Source organism: Equus przewalskii, chromosome 2 (assembly GCF_037783145.1).
Source record: "Equus przewalskii isolate Varuska chromosome 2, EquPr2, whole genome shotgun sequence".
Lineage (NCBI taxonomy): Eukaryota > Metazoa > Chordata > Mammalia > Perissodactyla > Equidae > Equus > Equus przewalskii.
The window spans coordinates 66,459,934-66,484,925 of NC_091832.1; the positions used below are offsets into that span (position 1 = coordinate 66,459,934).

A 24,992-nucleotide genomic window follows, 5' to 3' on the forward strand; every position below is an offset into this window, starting at 1 on the left:
CTTTCCAAGGAATGCATCCATTACCTAAATATATTTTATATATCTGTATTACAGAAACAATGTCTCTTTATATTTAAAGTATCTGGGGGCTGGCCTGGTGGTGTAGTGGTTAAGTTTGCATGCTCCACTTGGGCACCTTGGGGTTAACAGGTTCAGATCCCAGGCGCAGACCTGCACACCACTCGTCAAGCCATGCTGTCGTGGCACCCCACATACAAAAATAGAGGAAGATTGGCACAGATGTTAGCTCAGTGACAGTCTTCCTTAAGCAAAAAGAGGAGGATTAGCAATAGATGTTAGCTCAGGGCCAATCTTCCTTGCCAAAAAAAAAAAAAATAAATAAATAAATATCTGAATAGCTCTATAGTACAATATGCTTTTAATAACAATACAAACCAGAGGAAATAAACAAGGATGCAAAGGTGATATCATTTGCACATTTCACAAAGCAATCATGTACAATAACTGATAGACTAATTACTCCAGAAAGTCAGTATTTAGACAGAAAAAGAATTGCCAGAAGTTATATAATGTTTATTTTCAAAATAGATAAGATGCGTTTCAGTGGATTTCATTGTACCCTAGAGAGCTACCCAGGATTTGTGTTAGAATTTTAACACAAAAATTCGATGGAATCTTTGTCCTAGCTTACTATAGATATTTAAGAATTGATTCCCTATATAAGAAAAGACATTTTATTTTGCTTCATTGGTTGGTTGTAAGAAAGTATAGGCTGAAGTAGACCGTTGCCACCTTTCCATTTCAAGTCACTAAGGGCTCCCGCTTGGACCGAAGAGTTGGTGTTGTATTTGGCGCTGATGTTGAACCAGCGGGGATCAGGGAATTGTCCAAATGTCCTGAGAACCCTTTTGCACTATAATGTGCTGCCTTCCCAATTCATTGTTTAGTCGCAGAGACTAGCTAAATTCAAGCATTCCAAATCCATAAACATTTGATAAATGACTATAATTTAGATACATCCATTTTTTGAAAAAAAAAAAATGAAAAAAGATAATCCAAAAGCTGCACTGTCATCTTGGTGCTGTTTTCTGCTTGTGTATGCTTTGTGCAATTTGATTGATTTTCTTGTTAACCTGGTTTAACTATATATAGAATAGATTGTTTGTGGTTTGGGACTGCTTGTATTTATTTACTTCCCTCTCGTTTAGGGATTGGAATAGTATGTGTAATGAAGAGTTAATTTCAGCTCATGATCATTTAAAAGCTGGATGGTTTCAGGGTAATGAAGGTATTCCTAACACATAAGAACTCATTCAGCTGACTCCCTGGAGTGTCTCCTATATGCAAGAAGTGTGCCAGTTTCCAAAATTACAAAAATGAATAAAATATTTCTGCCACAAGGAGATAAGTACAGTGGGAAAGACAGATATAAACAAATAATTTCAATGCATGTGATGAATGTAAAGTAGGGGTACGTATGTGATGCTATGGAAACGCTGAAGGAGGAATGCTTAATTTTATTAGAGTGAATTAGTTGCCAAGGCAACAGGCTAAATAGTGGGAATCCAGTTTGTATACAACGAGAGGTTTTATGAGTGTTCTGGAATTGTGTTCGTATAGCCTTTCTTAAAGATCTTACTTTCCAGTGTGATTTATACTACAGAAAAAAACCTCTTGCTGAAAGTGTGGCCGTTTAGTAAAGAAACCTTTATTTTATTTTGGCTGTATATATTTAGCAGATTTCATAGTATGAATATGTTTCATTGGTCAGAAGCACAGTGCAAATTGAAATAGTAGAATTAAATTGATTCTATAGAACTATTTAACTTTGTTTTAGATAGTAATTTCAGATTCTTCTCCGGATCTTTTAATAGAGCTGACAAACATCAGAATTAACAATATATCTCTTTTTATGTCAGTTTTCCTGATCACCTTCAAATGGAGTTTCCAGTTAAGGAAAACAATTAAAAAGCAATTCGATACAGGAAAAGTAAGGAATAAGGGAAATAATAAATTAGGCTGTCATCTGCTGCCTAATGTTGGTGACTTTTTGAAGATCAAGTAGTTGCTAAGTTTTGGTATTACTTTCAGTATAAAATAAATTTCTCATCATGGATAAATCTTGCTGATTGGAAAATATTAAATGTAAGAAACATAATATTTGATAAAACTGTAATGGGTACTTTACTTCAAAAAAGATATATGTTTTCAATAGATAATACAAACATATGGTACAAAATTCTAAAGTACAGAAAGACAGAGTGAAAAGTGAGTCTTCTCTAGGCATCCAGTTCTTTTCCTCAAGTGCAACCACTGTTAACTGGTTTCTTCTGTATTTCATATACAAGCCAAGAAAATGTGCGTATATATATATATATATATATATATATAAAATTATATATATTTAAATATATTAATATATATTATATATGATTTTAATATATATAATTTTTTTAAGAAAACCCAAATTGTATCATATTATTCACAATGTTCTATACCCTGCTTTATTCATAGAACAATGTATCTTGGAGTTGATTCTATATTATTCTGTATAGAACTGCTTCACTTTTTAAAGTAACAGCTTTATGGAAATATAATTCACTTACTATACAATTCACCCATTTGAAGTGTATAATTCAGTGGTTTTAGTATGGTCACAAAATTGTTCGATTACCACAGTACATATTAGAACATTTTCGTCATCCCCAAAGAAATCTCATAGCCATTAGCATTCGCTCCAATGCCCATTTCCCTCCAATCTTCCCAATACTGGCCATCACTAATCTACTTTTTGTCTCTATAGATTTCCCTATTCTGGACAGTTCATATAAGTGGAATCATGTAATATGTGGTCTTTTGTGACTGCTCCATCACTTTTAATAGCTGAGTTAAAAGACAATAATGTCTGTTTTATGGGTGTACCATAATTTATTTAGCCTGTTGCCTCTTGATAGGCATTTAGGTTGTTTCTGATCTTTTGCTGTTATAACTAATTATGCAGTGACAATACTTGTACGTAATTTATTTTGCATATGTGCGACTATGAGTGTAATCCTGGGAATGAAAATGCCAAGGCTCAAAGAGTATATGCATTTAAATTTTTGACAAATCGTATCCATTGCATTTGTTTCTGTAGGGTACCTTAAGTGTTTTGCTCCCTCTCCACCTTTTTTTTTTTTTAAGTTGAAGAGCTTCTATGTTTACTACTTGGAGAAAATCTTGTTGACAAATGCTTGCATAAGTTTGGTCGTTACTCAAAACAGGTGTTATTCCAGGTGCTCTTATGTGCTTTTTGATATGGAGTTGATTTTTCACACCACTTCCCTATACACTTTTACAAACATAATATTAAGACATACAAATTTGTTCTGGTTAAAATCTTGGTCTTAGGACCAGCCGCATGGTGGCCAAGTGGTTAAGTTTGCGTGCTCTGCTTCAGCAGCCCGGGATTTCGCTGCTTCGGATCCTGGGTTTAGACATGGCACCGCTCATCAGGCCATGCTGAGGCGGTGTCCCACGTAACAACCAGAAGGACCTACAACTAGAATATACAACTAGATACTGGGGGTGCTGTGGGGAGAAGAAGAAGAAGAAAAGAAGATTGACAACACATGTTGGCTCAGGCGCCAATCTTTAAAAAACAAAAAGTGTTGGTCTAGTTTTTGGCAGCAGCCTTGTTTCTTCTTCCTTAAAAAAGTATCTGGGATTATGTTAATTCTTTCTAGGTCCTAGAAATTTATACTAGGGAAGGGACGTCTGAGCTGGTGGATATATCAAATATTGCACATCCTACAGTTGTTGATACTGGTGATGTGCTAAAATCCTGATGTCTTATTTAAATATAAAGTCTCTGCTGTGTATAAAAATGTTCAGAACTAAAATAGTGACCTATTAATATGGAAATGAGATGCTATTTCTTTATACTAAATAGCTACCCAAAAATGGATAAAGGAAATACATTTCCTTTAGAGTTTACTAAACATAAATTCTCATTAGACAAGAACCATGCGCTTGCTTTTATAAGCCAGAACATCCCTGTTCCTAGAGTTCATATTTTTTAAAAAATATGCTGAGTGTGTTGTCATGTATACAGAACTAAAGTAGAAGTCTCTTTATTCTAAGTTAGTTGGGCCCCTGTCATTTCAGTTATCTGTGTATTGGTTTAAGGAGTGATAGTTTTGTAGCCAGCTAGAAACCTCCACCTGTCCAACAAGTGATCAGTAATAACATCATTTGTTGGATAGTGGCACCTACTGGTAGTTTGTAATTTTTATAGCCCAGCTTGAAAGGCACTGTAAATATATATGTAGTAAAATGAGGAGTAGAGCAAAATTTCCAGAACTTTACAAATAAAGTGAAAGAATGCTACGGAACAGAGTTCTGTGGGGCCAAGGAGAGAGAGCACAAACTAGAAAGCAATACAAGAACAAAGATGGGGGTGTGGAATGTTTAAGAACTGCTGATATCTCTACTCAGGTCTTATGATATATGACCTAGAATCCAAAAGACTGTTTGTATGTAGTGCCTTGGTTGACTATAAATATAAATGTGAATGTAAATATAAATATGAATAAATATATTCCTAAGTGAAGATCATGTGGTACATGAGCTATAGCATAAAATGAAGTTTGGTAGAGCCTGGAGTAATTTTATCATTAGATACTAGCTTCACATTTTTTATTTGATTTCTGATAAATTAGGAGAAGATATATATGAATTTTAAAAAGCTGCAGATGGGTTTTTAGGGCAGTAGAACTATTCTGTTTGATACTGTAATGGTGGATACATGACATTATGCATTTGTTAAAATGTCGAACTGTACAGCCCAAAGAGTGAATCCCAATGTCAACGATGGACGTGACTTACTAATAACGTATCAGTATTAGTTCATCAAATGTACTACATTGAGACAAGATGTAGGGGTAGGAGGGGGCAGTGTGATAAGGAAATTTGTGGGAACTCTCTCTACTTTCTACTCGATTTTCCTGTAAACCTAAAGCTGCTCTAAAAAATAAAGTCTATTAAATAGAAAACATCCCTGCAGACGATGAGAGAAAGGTGTTATGTTGTTGGACATGTTCTTGCTCTCTACATCAAACATCATGATCAAAGAGGAAAAGCCAGTGTTGGTGAATTCAACTCTTCCTTTCAACTTGGCTTCGGACGCCTACTTTATTTTAAGCCTTTAGTGCAGAGTTTGATGATGGCTAGCATCTGTCCCATGAGGGTTAATTCCAACCACAGGTCTGGGGAGAGGCTGTTTCAAGCTTCCCTAGTGAAATAACACCCTTGTCTTCCAAGCTTGAGCAGTGGAGGGGGAATCTTCATGTGAGGTGGGTGCCTGAACATCACCATCCCAGTTCTGGACTTCTTGTAATCATTGCAGACTCAGAAGGCACCTCTCTCTCCTTTACAGATCTGACCTAACGTGGGCATTGACCATAGCAGAGGTGAATCCAGTCTGTAACGTTGAACGAGGCTTTACTGAAAGCTTCAGGGTCTTAACCTGTACCTGCTCCGTGTATCTGGCGCACTTGGTTGTTCTTGGAGGACCACAGTCTGTCCTCACAGCCCATGACTATGTGGCAGAGGCCTTCTTTTCATCTCACTGGGATTGTCCTTGATTTGTCTTACTCTTCCTGTCTAAGGTTTGTCTTCCAGTACCTCGTGCCCTTTCTAGATCTGCCTTTTTTCCAAGGTGAAAACACCTTCGAATGGCCTCACACACATTATGTGGCCTTACCCTTTGTTTCCAAAAGGACAAACACATGAGAACTGACATCCACCCAGAAACTGGGCAAATCAGTTCCTTTCAGCACAGATTAGCATGCAGATTAAAACCTAGATTAGCATCCCTGCATCTTGAACGGAAACTATTCTAACCTCCACAGGGCTACCAATGTAAGACCTGAGGGTCTTTCTCAGGGAGCTCACTTCCTAAACTTCAAGTAAGGAAGTCATGAAGACTACCTAATGAGGCATACTTTTCATCTTTGAATCATGGTTTTGTAAAGCTAAAAGAAACCTCAGAGATGTATCATTTTCAATCTACTTCACTCATTTTATGATACAGAAACAGCCATACAGTTTTAGACCATACATGACTGTGGATAGTACATGACTTTCCTCAGGGCATAGGTTTGATACTATCAGCAGACTAGGGAATAGAATCTAGTTTAATGTGTCCTAATCCAGTGGTCGTTTTACCACAAAATGCTAACTGTTGAAAAATGCACCAGAGCCAGTTAGAAGTTGAGCCTAGAATTTGCTAAACATAGTCACAAGGCCCTTTTTGCAAACCATTTTTACTGTACTTTATTGAGTTCTTTCTTTCTTAAGATGAAAATGCATCATTGATTTTCTGCTGAGGATTTGCAGGTTAGTGGGGAAATATTTTGTGCCAATTTTGCTAGAATCCAAAAAGACCTTAAAGTAAAGGATAATTATATCATGAACTTTTTTTTTTCCCCTAAGGTGTAAGTAGGACTGTGTTTTTTTTTTTTCATTTTTGTTTTTTCTTGGTGAGGAAGATTCGCCCTGAGCTAACATCTGTGCCAATCTTCCCCTATGTTTTGTACATGGGATGCCTCCACAGCATGGCTGATGAGTGGAGTAGGTCCACACCCAAGATCCGAACCTATGAAACTGGGCCACTGAAGTGGAGTGTGTGGAACTTTAACCACTCGGCCACCGGGCCAGACCCCTATATCATGAACTTTTGAGAAGGTAACATAAGGTTTTAAATGTTACATTTATAATTTTAATTCATTCAACTTTTTTAACCTGTGAGGTGAGTTTTCTTCCTACTACACTCTCTGAGGTACCTTTGAAAATCAGTATGTCCAAAGACATACAACTTTGGAAATCAGGGAGCTCCATGATAATGCTTGTTAAGATGATTGGATTGCCCACTGATTATTATGACTCTTCAGTGTAGATGAAGTTTCATTTACAATTCACTTGAAATTCTGCGGAGGCTGGTTATCCAGTTTTATGGTTGTCTGTGTCAGCTGTTTCTCCTTTTATTCTTGCATTCCTTTTGGCTTCTCGTTCTTAAAGACGAAGGTGAATGAAGGACATTTTGCTGACTTTTAAAAGAAATGTACGATTTTATGGCAGAGAAGATTTATTTTACTATGTAATCTCAAAATGAATCACACAAATAATACAAAATTGTTTTGTTATTCTGGGCCCTCATTACAGACGATCTGAAGTTAGTACTGTGCCTATTTTTGCGATAACTTTTTGTCTGAATAAAAAAATTACATCTGTTACAGAGTTTGGAAAGTACAGACAAGTAAAAGGAGAAAATAAGTATGTAATAATAATCACTGTTAATATTTTGGTATATATTTTTTTGTCGTTAGTATATATTAGTTTTTTTGTTTTTAATAGTAGTTTGAGTTCATTTGTAACCTACTTTTTTTAATGTACAAATGTTCTTTTTCTTTCATTTTAAATATCCTTCCATAGCATCATTTTAATGCCTGCATATTGTTCTATTGTATGATTGTACCATGATTTATTTAACCAGGTCCTTACTGAAAGACGTTCAGCTTGTTGCCAGTTTTCCATATAAAGCTGTCACTGTCTTAATAGGCTATATGATAGAAAAATCTATGATTATTCCTCACAAGACTTTCAAAAAAATGTTAAGGTATTTAAAAGTGAAAACCAAAGGTAAAGAAAAATTCGGTAATTACATAGTATTGCATAATAAGCCAGTGGCATAATGCTAATTCTTAATCTAGTGTTCAGTTCACATTTGTCCTGGTTTTTAAATGGCAGTGTATTGAGATTGATTTATAGTTTGAGTTATAAATGATTTAATTTTAACACAAGCCAATTTGAAAACTGTATTTTTGAGATTGCACATTAAACTTCTGCTTCACACATTATGTCTAACTTTTTAGTTCTTCTATTTTTCATGACTTTAAATTAAAAAAATTTTTTTCTAATTATTGTTCATGAGGAGTAATTATTTGCTTTCTTTTTTAAAACCTAAATGAGTGAGTAGTATATGGAATACTGATTATAGAAATTGTTTTTATTGATAATATGTATTTGTATGTCTCAGACTGTCACAATTTTCTGAATAAATCTACAGTTCTGGCATATATGTATACTATAATCACTTAGACTTAGTTGCTTAATATATTGTGTAGTACGTTATACTGTAGGATTTTATACTTTAGAACATGTTCCCTGCAAGCTTTATGTCATATACCAGTACCATGTTAAACTTTGAGTTTTCTGTGTATACTTGCATTGGAACTGGGTATGATCATAAGATTTTTTTCTTATGTGAATATTGGAAATACTAGTCTTTCTAATCATCAGCTGTCTTAGCTGTAACAAATGGAACTAATTTTTGTCAGAAGTGCCAGATCAGTTCATGTGACCACCTTTGTGATGCCTTCCTTTCCTCTACCCTACCTCCCCCCGACCCCTGCTCAAGTGAAAATTAATCAGTTCTGTGGTATTTTGTGTACATCTCTATAAGCATATTCACCAGACTTCCTTACATTATAATTAGGGGTACAAGTGACTATTTCCTCCAAAAATTATAGGTTCCCTAAAGAAATAGAATTTTTATTCATGTTTGTATCCACCCTTTTATATTGTGCTAGGAGTTGGGCCAAATATTTCAGTGTTCAATAAATGTTCATTGAGTTAAATTGAAGAAAAATGTAGACTTGGTTACTTGATTGATAGCAAAAGTTTGTATTTCCTAAGCGAGGTTTATTAATAATGTCAAATTAAACTTTCAGGAGCAAATTAATTGTTATTTGAAACTGAGCAAATGTCTTGAGAAAAGCTTCTATCGTTTTCAGCAAAATAAACATTTCTCTTTTAGGATTTGTTCACACAGATATGACGAAAGACTTGAAAGAAGACGATATAAAGAAAAGTATCCCGCTTGGGAGGTTTGGAGAACCTATTGATGTGGCGCATGCAGTTGTGTTTCTTTTAGAATCACCGTATATTACAGGGCATGTTCTGGCTGTGGATGGGGGATTACAACTCACGATGTAATTTACAGGTTATTCAGCTATAATGGTAATTAGAATCAAGGACACACTCTGGCTGTTGATTAGACAATCATGCCTACAAGGGTGACATTTGCTAATCAAACCTATCGATGCCACAAATGTTGATTTCCATCTTTATGTGAATATGTCTAAAAAGAACAATGATCAATTGTGTTTTCTAAATGGTGTATACGTTACAGGCTGTAGCAAGTTTAGCATGTAGACATTTTGGAAGTAATATAAACAGGTATTACCTTAATTTATATATTTTTGTCTCAAAAGTGGAAAAACTTATTTAGTCTAATTATCATGAGTTATTTCATAGTATTAGGCTGAATTCTCTAGTAGTTAACCTTGTGGGTCATTGCCAAAATACCAGTATTTACCGGACATTAGTTAGTCGTCAATACTTTAGCAACCCTGCTGAAGTTAAATGTTGTATTCCTTTTAGTATCACTGTAGATATAGGCATGAATTTAGAGTCTGGTTTCTTTGAGTGGCATTACTCCCGATTGAGCAGTTGGGCAAAATAATCTACAAATGTAAGTATGGTACAGTTGGCCCATTCTATAGAATTCTCAAAGATGATGAGGACTAGCCCTTAAGGTTTTAATATTAACATCTGGTACAGTAATGAGCTGCATAGATCTTATCCATTTAGGAAGTAGAAGTGTTTTGTTTTTATTTAATACACAAAACACAGTATAGCAGCTACTTAAAAATTAGTGTAAGAAATAGTGACATTTTAAAAATTAAGAGTATTTCACATTAATGAATATAATGATGATTCTTACCCTAAATCTTTAGAAAGATACTTATGAACAATCATAAATGATAACGAATAATGCAATAACGATGAATTAAATGTCTTCACAAGGAACTGTTAAAGCATTGGACTTAAAAAGAAAATATGTTCCTGAGAATAGAGATAAAGACACAAACTGAATGCGAAATATCAGGCAACATCTGTTTTGCATTGGACTCTTTTTGTGGGGAATAGTGTGGAAATATATGTCACTGGATTCGTGTTGATTTTTATGTAAAAAATTTTAAATGTTTACTGCATTTTAAAAAGTAATCTTTTTACGGTTTTATTGGAGCTGAACATTACTTTATGTAAACAGATTTAACTTTTTATTGATAGCCCTAAAGTATGAATAGGATATACCAAATAAATGCGAAGTAAAAAATAAAAAATAAAGTAAGAATAAAAAGTAAAGTCAAATCTATGTTTTAAATCAGGATTCCTTAAACATTATTTAAAATTTATCTTTGAAATAGTCTTCTTTATTTAGAGAAGTCTGTTTAGGATGTGAGAAAATCAGTTAAGTGTGAGTAAAATTATTAAAAATTGTCTACTAAACACAAGCATGGTAATATACAGAATTTCTCAGCATTAACAGTTGCAGGCAGATACAGGAAATACAGCTGTCAGGATGGTTTCAAATGTGGTAGCTGATGCTTCTAGCTTAAGCTAGGAGAGTTTATGCAGGCAGACTAGGCTGTTTTTCTAGTGTTTCCTTACCTGCTGGCCTTTGGCTACCTGCACATCTTCCTTATGACGTCCCATTCAGGCTTGTTCCCTTCTCTGAACACCTCATGTTCTGAAATCATCAGTAAGGCTGATTTGACTAGTGATTAGGAAGAAAGCAGTGTAGTTCACTGAACTAATGACACTACGATGTAGGTTACAAATAAGTTTAACCTTTAAGTGTATAGATTTACACTTTAAGAAATATTTAACTGTTCCACCCCCTCGCCCAGCCCATATCAAACTGGTGCAATATGGGGCAAGATCTTGAAATGGGTAAAATACGCTGTCGCTGTTCCCCTCCGGGGGAATTCTCCATCCACTTCCACCAAGCTGGTAGAATTTAATTTAATACTTGCATCCTATTGCTGAAATCATTTGGTGGCTGTTGCTTATGTTCAGAGGTTCAAGAATTCTTAACAAGAAGACTCATCTGTAGGTGTTATCTGACTCCTCAGGAGCCCATAATCCAGCCTGTGTTTTGTTGTTAGTGCCATCAAGTGATTCTGACTTGTAGCGACCCTGTACAGCAAAGCGAAACCCTGCCTCATCTTTTTGCACCATCCTCTCAGCTGGTGCTGTATCAAACAATGCTCCACTGCTATTCATAGGGTTTTTGTGGCCCATTTTTTTGGAAGTGGGTGGCTCAGTCCATCTTCCTAGCCTGTCTTAGTCTGAAAGCTCCACTGAAACCTGTCCACCATGGGTGACCCTGCTGGTTTTGAAATACCAGTGGCATAGCTTTCAGCATTACAGCAACATGCAGCTGCCACAGTGTGACAGCCAACAGGCGGGTGGTGTGGTTCCCTGACCAGGAAAGGAGCCCAGGCTGGGGCAGTGAGAGCACCGAATCTAAGCCACGAGACCGCTACTGCTGACTAACCTGTGTTTATCACTTGTTAAAAAATGCTTTATGGTTAAAGCCAATGTATTAAAATTTTTGCATTTAAGGTTTTAAAATTTGTGCTCCTTTTCATACTTTTATTCATATTCAGTTTATAAGACGGTTTTTAAAGTGCTTTCTAGAAATAGAATTATATGTTATAAATTAGGGGGCAATAATTAGTGTAAAAAAGATCATTTAATTTATATGCTTCTGTTACCTAGAATAAAAGGAGACTATTCTGAATATTCAAGAATTATGCCTTATATTGCTGAAACATTTTCCCAAGCTTTTCAAATGGAAATATATGTAAATTGAGAAATCATACCGCTGTCCTAACTTGACAAACATATTAAAAGTGTTTAATAATTCTTGTTTCTTTTATATTAATTTTATCTTTTAGTTACGTTGTAAGCTCTTGAGGGTAAACACCATATTGTGTTTTTTTCATTTAGCTAATTAAGTAACAATAAATATTAAGTACGTACTAAATATCTTGTACTTGTTTTGATACCCCCACCTTGCCTGCTCAGCTCTGAGTACATTGGATATACTTAGTAAATACATTGACAAATCAGTATATATTTTTTAATGATTCAGGATCGTCACTCATTACGCTGTGCTATACAGTTGGGGGGCATTATTGAGATATATAGATATATCTGTTCTGCATCAGTACATATCCTGGAATATTCTTTTTTGATCAGATCTCTGTAGTGTACCTCCCTCTTTGGTCATTTATCTCTGACTTTGATGCTTACTTTCAAATTATGGCTGAATTTACAATGCTAACCCAATCAAGTATTTTCTCTTAGGCAATATGCCTTAGTTTCAGTAATTACTACCAATTTAATTTGGAATTCTTGGGCTAATAATCCTAATAGGGATGGTATCAGTCTCACCTGGAGAATTTTTTTTTTTTAATTTTAAACACTTCAGAAGCCCCATCTCTAGAAATTTTGTTATGAGTAGGGCAGGGTGAGGAAAATGTGGAGGTGGTTTTAGCAAAAGTTTTCAGTGATTCAGATTGTTCATTACTTTATTAAATATTTATTCATTTCTACTACATACCAGATATTGCTAGTCATGGGAGGTACAATGGTGAGAAAAAAAAGAAATAAATCTTAGTTTCCTGGAGCTTGCCGACTAATAGGGTTTGGTGAGGGTGGAAAACAAGCAGATCTTAGACAATCACACAAATGTAAAAATCTCAACTGAGGTAAGCACTGCAAGAAGGAGAAGCTCTTGTTAGTATTAAATCATCGTATTGGGGAATTTGATCTATTCTGGAAGGTCAGGAACGGGTTCTTTGAGACAGGGAGATAGTTAACTAAAGTTAAAGTAAAGCCTTCCATTTAGAGGGAAAAACGTGTAAAAATCTTTTGGTGAGAGGGAGCATGGTGAATCAGGACTTAAAAGGTCATTATGCCTGGAATATAAAGCAAAGGGGAGTGTGGTATGAAATGAGGCAGTAGGCCTAGACTCTGCAGATCTTTGTAGGCCACATTAAGGGGTTTGAACTTTATCCTAAGAGCCGTTAAAGGATTTGAAGTAGGAGGGATACCTGATGCATTTTGGAAAGATCATTCTGGCTGTAGTGTGGAGAAGAGGCTGAAAGGGAAATAGCGCAGGAAGACCTCCACTTGAGGTAGTGCGAGAGACAACAGGAGGCCAAATCTAGGGCAGTGGGAATAGAAGTGGAAATCAAGTAGCCAGAATTGAGATTTAGAAAATCAGCAGCACTTGGTGATGGATTGGATAGAGGAAACAGATGCGTTTCTGATTTTCAAACCTTATTGAGTTGGTGATGCCATTCACAAAAAACACTGAACCAGGGCACGTTTTGGGGAGGTGGGGGAGGAAACATCATGAGTTCAATTTTAAACATTCTGAGTTTGAGGTGTCTTGGAGGTATCTAAGAGGAGACATCAGATACATGTGAGGTAGGACCTCTAAGAAGAAATATTCTATAAGTCATCGCTGTATAAATGGTGGTTAAAGTCTTGAGCATTAAGGAATAGAACAGATTGCCCAGGTAGAGAGTTTAGAGAAGATGACAGCAATCGCAAATACTTGTACTGTGTGCCAGGCACTGTTCTAAGTGTGAGCATAGAGTGGAGCCTTGAGGAACTTGGACATTTACTGCCTGGTTAGATAGAGGAGCCTGCAAGAGTCTGAGATCAGAACTAGTCAGAACGGTAGGTAGGAAACAAGGAGAAGGCTGTGTCCCAGAAGCCACTGAAAGAAAATTTTCTTGTCGGATGGAGTCCTGAATATCAGTACTGCTGGACGTAGTAAGTAAGGAGTAAAAAGATGGATTAGTAACCTGGAAGTCATTGGTTAGCTGAATAAGAATTATTTTTGCAGATAGATGAGGACAGAAGGCAGAAGTAAGGGGGGAAAAATTGAAACTGGATCTTTACTTCATATTATACACAAAGATAAATTCCAGGTGGAAAAATGACTTAAATGTGAAAACAGAAAGCTTAGTAGAAAATATACAGGTGAGTATTTTTCTGACCCTGCGGTGTGGCAGGAGTTCCTAAACGTAAAAAAGAAATATTGGCTAAATTGACAAAATTAAGACCTTCCTGTTCATCAAAAATCACCTTAAAAATAGCAAAAAGGCTGATTACAAACTGGCAGAAGGTTTTATCCAACATAGATAACTAATAAAGCGTTAGTATCAGGAATATATAATGAACAATAAATCAGTAAGAATAACCCAATAGGAAAATGGGCAAAAAGATACAAAGCAGGCATTTTACAGAAGAGGAAACATACAGCCAACATATGTTGATAAGTACTTGGGTTGCCTCCACTTCTTGGCTATTGTGAATAATGCTGCAGTGAACATAGGGGTGCATATATCTTTTCAAAATTAGTGTTTTCTTGTTCTTTGGATAAATACCCAGAAGTGAAATTACTGAATTATTTGGTAGTTCTATTTTTAGTTTTTTGAGGAATTTCCATTAATGTTTTCCATTATGGCTGCACCAATTTACATCACCAACAGCAGTGTATGAGGGTTCCCTTTTCAACACATTCTCTCCAACACTTATTTCTTGTCTTTTTAATAATAGCCATTCTGATGGGTATGAGGTTATATCTCATTGTGATTTGATTTGCATTTCCCTAATAATTAGTGATGTTGGCCATCTGTATATCTTCTTTGGAAAAATTCCTGTTCATACTCTCTGCCTATTTTTTAATTGGGTTGTTTGTTTCTTTGTTGTTGTGTGAGTTCTTTATATACTTTGGATATGAACCCCTTATTGGATATATGATTTGCAAATATCTTCTCCCAATTGGTGGATTGTCTTTTCACTTTGTTGATGGTTTCTTTTACTGTGTACAAGCTTTTTAGTTGGATGTAGGCCCATTTGTTTCTTTTTTCTTTTGTTTCCCTTGCCTGAGGAGACATATTCGAAAAGATACTGCTAAGACTGATGTCAAAGAGTGTACCCAGAAAGTATCCAGAAGTGGAATTGCTGGATCAGATGGTAGTTCTATTTTTAATGTTTTGAGGAACCTCCATACTGTTTTCTATAGTGCCTGCGCCAGTTTACATTTCTACCAATAGTCCACGAGGGTTTCCTTTTCTCCACATCCTTGCCAACACTTGTCATTTCTTGAATTTTTTGTAATTGTCATTCTGTTGGGTGTGAGGTGATATTGTAGTTTTGTTTGTTTGTTTGTTTTTGAGGAAGATTAGCCCTGAGCTAATGTCCGCTGACAATCCTCCTCTTTTTGCTGAGGAAGATTGGCCCTGAGCTAACATCTGTACCCATCTTCCTCTATTTTATGTTTGGGACACCTGCCACAGCATGGTCTGTAGGGTCATGCCTGGGGTCTGAATGGGTTAACCCTGGGCCGCTGAAGCGGAGTGTGCAAACTTAACCACTATGCTGGCCCTGTGATATTGCAGTTTTGATTTGCATTTCCCTGGTGATTAGTAATGTTGAGCAACTTTTCATGTAACTATTGACCATTTGTATATCTTTGGAAAAATGTCTGTTCAGATCTTCTGCCCATTTTTAATCGGATTTTTAATTTTTTTGCTGTTGAGTTGTATAAGTTCTTTATATATCTTGGATATCAACCCCTTATCAGATATATGATTTGCAAATATTTTCTCTCGTTTGGTAGGTTGCCTTTTCAGTTTGTTGATAGTTTCCTTTGCTGTGCAGAAGCTTTTTAGTTTTATGTAGTCCCATTTGTTTAGCTTTGCTTTTGTTGCCTTTGCTTTTGGTTTCAAATCCGAAAAATCATCTCTAAGACCAACATCATGGAGCTTACCACCTATGTTTTCTTCTAGGAGTTATGAATTCAGGCCTTATGTTTGTGTTTTTAATCCATGTTGAGTTAATTTTTGTGTATGGTGTAAAATAGTGATCTGGTTTCATTCTTTCAATGTGGCTGTCCAGTTTTCCCAGCCCCATTTATTGAAGAGATTCTCCTTTCCCCATTGTATATTCTTGGCTCCTTTGTTATAAATTAATTGACCATATATGCATGGGTTTATAGCTGGACTCTCTATTCTGTTCTGTTGGTCTATGTGTCTGTTTTTATGTGAATACCATACTGTTTTGATTACTATAGCTTTGTAATATAGTTTGAAATCAGGAACTGTGATGCCTCCAGCTTTGTTCTTCTTTCTCAAGTTTGCTTTGGCTATTCAGGGTCATTTGTTGTTCTGTACAAATTTTAGTGTTGTTTGTTATTTCTGTGAAAAATGCCATTGGATTTTAATAGAGATTGCGTTGAATCTATAGATTACTTTTGATAGTATGGACATTTTAATAATATTAATTCCTTCAATCCATGAGCATGGAATATCTTTCCATTTACTTCTTCACTTTCTTTCATTAGTGTCTTATAGTTTTTGGCGTACAGGTCTTTCACCTCCTTGGTTAAATTTATTCCTAGATATTTTATTCTTTTTGATGCAATTATAAGTGGCATTGTTTTTTAAATTTCTCTTTCTGATAGTTCATTATTAGTGTATGTAATTGCCAGAGATTTGTGTGTATTGATTTTGTATCCTGCAACTTTACTGAATTTGTATATTAGTTCTAACAGTTTTTTGGTGGAGTCTTTAGTATATATAATATGTCATCTGCAAGTAGTGACAGTTTTACTTCTTCCCTTCCAATTTGGATGTTTTTTATTTCTTTCTCTTGTCTAATTGCTCTGACTAGGACTTCCTGTACTATGTTGAATAAAGCTAGTGAGAGTGGGCGTCCTTCTCTTGTTCCTGATCTTAGAGGAAAAGCTTTCAGCTTTTCACTGTTGAGTATGATGTTAGCTGTGAGCTTGTCATATATGGCCTTTATTATGTTCAGGTTTGTCCCCTCTATACCCACTTTGTTGAGAGTTTTTATCATAAATGGATGTTAAATGCTTTTTCTGCATCTATTGAGATTTTTATCCTTCATTTTGTTAAAGTGATATATTACATTGGTTGATTTGCAGATGTTAAACCGTCCTTGCATCCCTGGAATAAATCCTACTTGATCATGGTGTCTGATCCTTTTAATGTATTGTTGAATCAGTTTGTTAATACGTTGTTGAGGATTTTTGCATCAACGTTCATCAGGGATATTCGCCTGTAATTTTCTTTTCTGTGGCATCTTGTCTGATATTGGTATCAGGGTAATGCTGGCCTCATAAAATGAATTTGGAAATATTCCTTCCTCTTCTGTCTTTTGGAAGAGTTTGAGAAAGATTGGTGTTAATTCTTCTTTAAATTGTTTGGAGAATTCACCAGTGAAGCCATCTGGTCCTGGAATTTTGTTTCTTGGGAGATTTTTGATTACTGATTTAATCTCCTTACTGGTAATCAGTCTGTTCAGATTTTCCATTTCATGATTCAGTCTTGGTAGGTTGTATATTTCTAGGAATTTATCTGTTTCTTCTAGGTTGTCTAATTTGTTGGCCTATAATTGTTCATAGTAGTTTCTTATCCCTTGTATTTCTGTGGAATCAGCTGTAATGTCTCTTTCATTTCTGATTTTAAACAATTTGAGTCTTCTCCTTTTTTCTTGGTGAGTCTAGCTAAAGGTTTGTCTGTTTCTCTTTTTAAAAACCAGCTTAGTTTCGTTGATATTTTCTTTTTGTCTCTATTTCATTTATTTCTGCTCTGATTTTTGTTATTTCTTTCTTTCTACCAACTTTGGGCTTCATCTGTTCTTCTTTTCTACTTCCTTGAGGTATAAGATTAGGTTGTTTATTTGAGATTATTCTTGTTTCTTAATGTAGGCATTTATTGCTACGAACTTCCCTGTTAGAACTGCTTTTGCTGTATCTCATAAGTTTTGGTATGTTATATTTCTATTTTTATCTGTCTTAGGGTATTTTTTGATATCTTTTTTGATTTCTTCTTTGATGCTTGGTTGTTCAGTATCGTATTGTTTAATCTCTATATATTTGTGAATTTTCCAGTTTTTTACTTGTAATTGATTTCTAGTTTCATACCATTGTGGTTGGAAAAGATGCTCGATATAATTTCATTGTTCTTAAATTTATTAAGACTTGTTTTGTGGCCTAACATATGATGTATCCTGGAGAATGTTCCATGTGCACTTGAGAAGAATTTATATTCTGCTGCTTTTTGATGCAATGTTCTGTAGATGTTTGTTAAGTCCATTTTGTCTAACGTGTGGTTCAATGCCAATGTTCTCTTACTGATTTTCTTTCTGGATGATATCTATTGATGAAATGGGGGTTATTAAAGCCCTGTACTAATATTTTATTGCTGTATATTTCTCCCTTTATGTATGTTAATATTTGCTTTATATATTTAGGTGCTTCTATGTTGGGTGTATAAATATTTATAAACATTATATCCTCTTGTTTGCTTGACCCTCTCATTATTATGTAATGACCTTCTTTGTCTCTTATTACAGTTTTTGTCTTAAAGTCTGTTTTGTCTAAGTATAAGACATAAGTATAGCTACCCCAGCTTACTTTTGGTTTCCATTTGCATGGAGTATCTTTTTCCATCCCTTCACTTTCAGTCTCTGTGTGTCTTTATATCTGAAGTGAATATTTTGTAGGTAGCATGTAGATGGGTCTTGTTTTTAAATTCATTCAGCCTTTCTGTGTCTTTTGACTGAGGATTTAGTCCATTTACTTTTAAAGTAATTGTACTTATTGCCATTTTGTTAGTTGTTTTCTGGCTGTTTTGTAATTCCTTTGTTCCTTTCTTTTTCTCTTGCTCTCTTCCTTGTGATTTGATAATTTTCTGTGGTGGTATGCTTAGATTCCTTTCTCTTTCTCTTTTATATATCTCCTCTAGGTTTTTGCTTTGTGGTTACCATGAGGCTTACATTACAACTTATATTTATAATAGTCTATTTTAAGTTGATAATGAGTTTGAACACATTCTAAAGCTCTGCGTTTTTGTTCCCCTACTCCATGTTTTCAGTTTTTGATATCACAATTTACATCTTTTGTCTTGTGTATCCCTTAAAAAATTATTGTAGTTCTAGTTACTTTTACTCCTTTTGTCTTATAACCTTCATACTAGCTTTAGAAAATAGCTAGCTTTTTAACCCACCACCTTACCACATTAGATTATTCTGAATTATACTATATTTACCTTTACCAGTGAGACTTATCCTTTCATATGTTTTCCTGTTACTAATTAACATCCATTTGTTTCAGTTTAAGTAGTCCTTTTAGCCTTTCTTGTAAGGCTGGTTTAGTGGTGATAAACTCCTTTAGCTTTTGCTTGTCTGGGAAAGTCTTTATCTCTCCTTCAATTCTGGATGATGGTTTTGCCAAGTAGAGTATTCTTGGTCAGAAGGTTTTTTTCTTTTGGCACTTTGAACATATCATGAGAGTCCCTTCTGGCCTGCAAAATTTCTCCTGAAGAATCTGCTTATAGTCTTATGGAGATTTCTTTTGTGTGTAACAAGTTGTTTTTGTCTTGCTGATTTTAAGATTCTTTCCTTGTCTTTAACTTTTAACATTTTAGTTATAATGTGTCTTGGTGTGGGTTTCTTTTTTTTTTTTGAGGAGGAGGAGGATGAGCCCTGAGCTAACATCTGCTGCCAATCCACTTCTTTTTGCTGAGGAAGACTGGCCCTGAGTGAACATCCATGCCCATCTTCCTCTACTTTATATATGGGATGCCTACCACAGCATGGCTTGCCAAGCAGTGCCATGTCTGCACCTGGGATCCGAACCGGTGAACCCCGGGCCGCTGAAGTAGAACGTGTGCACTTAACCACTCTGGCACTGGTCCAGCCCCTGGTGTGAGTTTCTTTGGGTTCATCTTTTTGGAACTGTTTTGGCTTCCTGGATTTGAATGTCCATTTCCTTCCCTAGATTAGGGAAGTTTTCAGGCATTATTTCTTTAAAGATGTCTTTTGCTCCTCTCTTTCTCTCATCTATTTTTGGGACCCCTATAATGCAGTTGTTGGTCTGCTTGCTGTTGTCTCATAAGTCATTTAAGCTATCTTTGCTTTTTTTTGTTCTTTTTTCTTTTTGTTGCTCTGAGTGAGTTCTACTGCCCTCTCTTTGAGTTCACTGATCTTTTCTTCTGCTTCACCTAGTCTGCTGTTGAACCCCTCTATTGTGTTCTTCGGCTTCATTATTATATTCTTCAGCTCTGTGAGTTCTATTTGGTACTTTCTTATATTTTCTGTCTCTTTGTTGAAGGTCTCACTTTTTTCATCCATTGTTCTCCTGAGCTTAGTGAGCATCTCTCTGATTGTTATTTTGAACTCTTAATCAGGTAAATCACTTCTCTCTGTTTCATTAAGATGTTTCTTCTGAGATTTTGTCTTGTTCTTTCATTTGGCACCTATTATTTTGTTTCTTCATTTCCCTTGACTCTCTGTGTTGGTTTCTATGCATTAAGTAAAACTGCCACCTCTCTCAGCCTTGAAGGAATGGTCTTGTGTGGGAGATGAACCATATCATTCAACCCTGACCTAGCTCTTGGTTGTCTCTCAAACCTTTGTCATGGTCCAAGCAGCCTACTTTATTTTTAGTGGCTGCTAGTAGTTGAGGGTGTGCCAATACCTGTCAGTGTCCCAAAGAGAAGGATCTCAGTCAGCACCTAGATTCCGACTAATTGGGAGCCAGACCCTGAGGCGGCAGGTTTTAAAGTATGCAACTATATACAGTCATGTGGGACCTCATGCATAAGTCCTGTCAGTCACGAGAGCCAGGCAATTTAGAGATGTTCCCTGGGTGGCAGCTGCAAAAATTGGGGCACCAGATGAGTGTGCAAGCTCCTTTGTGGGAGATACCAGCAACCTGGAGCATGGCAGAGGTAGAGTGGAAAGATGGCATCCCCCAGCCTCTGTTCTCACAGGATACCACAGTAGACCCCTAGATGTGTGCCATACCAGAAGACTGCCCTTCAGGCTAAAGTCCCAGGACAATCAAATAGGCCTTTTTAACATAAAGACTGGGGGTATGTTTCAGTCTGCTGTCTGTACTGTGTACTGGGTGTGGTAGCCAGCCAAGAACTGTCTCTTCATTTGTTACAGTCTCTTGGGACCCGTGAATGCAAGCCCTGCTGGCCATTAGAGCCAGGCAATCAAAGGGTGTACCCTGGGTAGCAGCCACAAAAACTAGCGCACCAGATGTGTGTACAAGCTTCCATATGGGAGATATTGGCACTCTGCAGCATGGCAGAGGGAGAGCACGAAGATAGCACCTGTTCTCCAAGACCTCAGGAGAGGATTACAGTCAGCCCTTAGATGTGTGTTTAATCAAAGCCTGCCCCTTAGGCTGCATCTATGAAGATGAGCTGATAGGCTTCTTTCACAGAAAGATTTGGCACTCGGTCTGTTGCTTCTTGCTGTACCCTGGTGGTCATAGCAGGTTAAGAATTACTTCTCTGTTTGTTCCCATCCTGTGGGACCTGTGAGCATAAGCCCCGCTGGCCACAGAGCCAAATGATCTAGAGGTGTTCTTTGGGCAGCAGCCGCAAAAATTGGGGCACTAGCTGAGGGTATAAGCTCCTTTCCGGGAGACACCAGCGAGCTAGAGGGAGGCAGAGGAAGACCCGCCAGTTCATTTTGGACACTGGCCTCTTGGCCTGATACTGCATGTGAAGCACCCACCACAGCACACAGGCGCTTTCCCCTCGAGTGACCACTCGTCCGTCCCCATCTCCACCCATGACTAAACTACCACCTCAGGGAACTTTTTTAAAATGCTGCATTTGAGAAAACAAGTAACCAATAAAAACCAGATGCTAAAGCCTCTGCCTGTCTGCATCTTCTCTATGGGCCAGATGCTGAGCTGGGTGCAGCCCCGCCCTCCCTGCAGCCCCCAGGCCGTGGCACCAGGAGAAGCCAGTGCAGCTCCGTGGGCCAGCCTGGGCCTCTGGACCCAGCTCCGCTCCTGGGGCACCCAACCTCTGACCCCAAGGCTCCTTCCCTTTGTTCTTCCTGTGTCAGCATTTAGGTGGGTATCTTTCCCCTGCTGGGAGCAGAGCAGCTGGCAAACCCAGGCTGCTGTAGCTCTGTGGGAGGAAGGGGGACCTTCCCAGATGCTGCTCTAGGCGGGGCCTCTCCTGGGGCCCGGGGCAGGAGGTGATGAGGGGCAGAAGCCAGGCTGGCACTCTGCCTCCAGGGCCCTGCAAGCTCTGTCCTGAGCGGCCTGTCTCATCCTTCTGAAGCAGAAACCCCCGAGATGGATCCATTCAGCCACGGCCTGTCTCCTCTGACCTGTGTAAATGGTACAGCACTCAGTAAAGTGGACTCTGACCGAAAAAAAAAAAAAGACTTTGAAGACTAGCTACCACAACAGTTGAGGCATGGAGTAGTCTATAGTTATATTTCCTCCCATTCTCACTTTGGGAAATTTTCTAGAGTTAATAATTGTTTAATTGTTTTGTTTTATATTTGTTTAGTCTGAAATATGCGCATCAAGATTCTATCCCCAAACTCTTCACCAGAACTCTAAGACTCCTCTTTACACCATGGTCTGTCAGTTTTTGTTTGTTTGTTTGTTGGAGATACCTTTCCTGGTACCCCCCATATACCTCTTCCAGTCTGGACAGTGCTTTTCAGTGTGCTGTACAATTTTCAAACGGGAACTTTACCACCATCCTGGAAATTTCTTTTGGCTTATTTCTGTCTTGGATGATCTATTTCCTGGATAGCAGAGATTTCTGGCTGTTCTCAAGTCCGTTTCCCCCTTCTTTCATAATAATAGAATCTTCTATTTGTAGTTTGACATGTGCTGCATAACGACGTTTCAATCAACGACGGACCACGTATATCACAGTGGTCCCAAAAGGTTAGAACCATATAGCCTAGGTGTGTAGTAGGTTATACCATCTAGGTGTGTGTAAATGCACTCTATGATGTTCGCACAATGATGAAATTGCCTAACGGCGCATTTTTCAGAACATATCCCCGTTGTTAAGCGACGTACGACTGTGATAGTCTTGTAATAACATGTCATATGGTCATCTTGCATGGCATTTGCCAAAACAACCAAGTTGATTATTTAGTGTTTTAATTAGAAGCCTCTAAATTGTGTTTAGTAAGCAGAATCACTTTTAGTTAAGTCTAAATAGAAATGTTTGGTAGTAGTTTCTTCCTCTGAAAGCTTTTGGGTGATAACGGCTTCAAATGAATGGTGCTGAGGTAGTGTTCAGAATATATCCTGAAGGGGCAATTTCTTCCTTCCTGAAAGTGATAGTAATCTATGCCTTATCTTTAAATTATTTTAGCTGACTAACATATTTATCTAAGTGTGTGTAGGTATATTTGATATTAACACATACTATACTTGCCAGGAGTATGATAGGAATCTTATTTGTGTATATCTTATTGAAATTTTGAGTGACCTCTTGTACTAACTTCTCATCTCCTGAAAGGTGATGGTGTCACTAATTTTTAGTGCCCTTTAATAAACATTCAAGCCCTGGTTCTTTTAGAGGGTTTCACATCTTTTACAGTGAAGTTAGTGGAAAGATATGGCCTTTGGAGTCAGAAAGTCCTGGTCTCAAGTACCAACTCTATAACTAATTGACTGTGATGATTACATCCCTCCTTTGAGCCTGTTTCATCACCTATAAAAGAGAGTAACAATTCCTAGAGTTGTTGTAAAGATTAAATAAAATAGCATTAATGTATTGGTATAATGCCTGGCACATAGTAGGTGCTTTAGTAAATGTTATTTCCATTCCTCCTGATAGGAATGCTTCTGGTACATTGTCTCTGGAGTCCTCCCAGTGCTGGAAGCATTTTGTTTTATACTCTAGTATTTTTCACTTTTATTGATGTACTTCTGAGCCTTATTTTTCAAGTCCTATTTTCAAATTTATCTATTCATCTTGATCTGAAACATACAGGTTATGAACAATGTGATTTTTGGTTTATTCACAAAATGTTAACTGTGCTCTGTATCACTGAGCATATCTTAGAGAGTGAAAACTTGTTCTAAAAGCAGTGCTGCTGTGTAGACTGTATTATTTACATCAGACAATTTATGCCCCTTAGGTAAGGGTCAATTAGAAGTGAATATTTGTGCCCTTAGGCCATTAGGGAACTGAGGAGGCACTATGCAACTTTCCCGTGGTTTCCTAGAGTCTGACTCATTTTAATGATACCTTTCCTGTAGTTCTGTTGTACTGAGCTGAGATTAATCCTTGTGCCATGGCTGTTCCACAGCTGGCAGCTTTGTGCTCTTGGCTCAGGCTCTGTGGTCTGCCTTGACCATTCTCTTGACATATACACATCATGTCAGTTCTAAGGTTGGTTGTCCTAGCCCTTAACCTTTGATCCATAGTGAGGGTGGGCTGGGGGTATGTTCCTACAGAATGCTTTGGAGTGCTACTGTCCACAGTGGCCCAGCTTTGCTTTCCAATTTTCCACAACTGGGAAAACAGTGTGTAAGTCTTGTGAGTGAGAAATGTGACCTAAGCTGCAAGCTGAAAGCAATCAAAGGGAAAACCATAATGGCATAAAACATATTCTGCCTTCTCTGAAAGGGTACCTACCATCCATAGCTCCAGCAATACTATTTTTGTAGTTTAGTATTTAAATTTAGTTTTTATATTTTTCACTTATACATTAACATAATTTAGAGAGTCGTTTCCTGTTGAAAAACAGGAGTCACTTAATCTCTGATTCATTTCGGATTAATCTCCTTATTTCTAATTAACATATTTCTTGATTTTTTTGGAATTAGTCATTGTATATCAGCTTCCCAGTAAGGAAGATGAGGATTTACATCTCCTTGACCAGTACCCCTACCACTGCTATGTACAACCACACTTCCCATTACACCCTTCCCCAATAAAGTTATATCATAATCAGCGCTTATGTCTTATAATTATAGAAACACTACTAACAGTTAAGCTATGTAGTATTTGGTGGTTACTTTTCCTGCACAATATTTTGTTTTCTTTGGAATAAATAATAGTATTATTTGTTCATTTGTTTACTTTTCCATCTTCTCAACACTCACTAATTCTCAAATCCTTCCCAATTGTGTAAATATCCTGTTAGTATATTCAGAAACACTGGGTAATTCATCAATTTCGTGTCTTCAGTAGATCTTTCCGGTCTCCTGATCTGCTGCAACCTTGACTAGTTGTTCTCTA

The 24,992-nt window shown here is 36.9% G+C and overlaps 1 protein-coding gene across 14 annotated transcripts in view; it reads left to right on the top strand.

Annotated features, from left to right (window-relative positions):
- Positions 1 to 24,992, top strand: part of CBR4 (carbonyl reductase 4) — a 105,818-nt gene that overhangs the window by 7,166 nt on the left and 73,660 nt on the right. Inside the window, exon 5 of one of the 14 annotated variants that reach the window (XM_008518831.2) lies at positions 8,819 to 11,899. The exons of 12 other annotated variants lie outside the window; for them this stretch is intronic. In XM_008518831.2, coding sequence (XP_008517053.2) covers positions 8,819 to 8,997 — 179 coding nt within the window. In that variant the 3' untranslated portion in view covers positions 8,998 to 11,899. Of the gene's footprint in view, positions 1 to 6,556; positions 8,651 to 8,818; positions 11,900 to 24,992 lie in introns of those variants that run through there. One more of the 14 variants, XM_070611520.1, reaches the window with a different exon arrangement.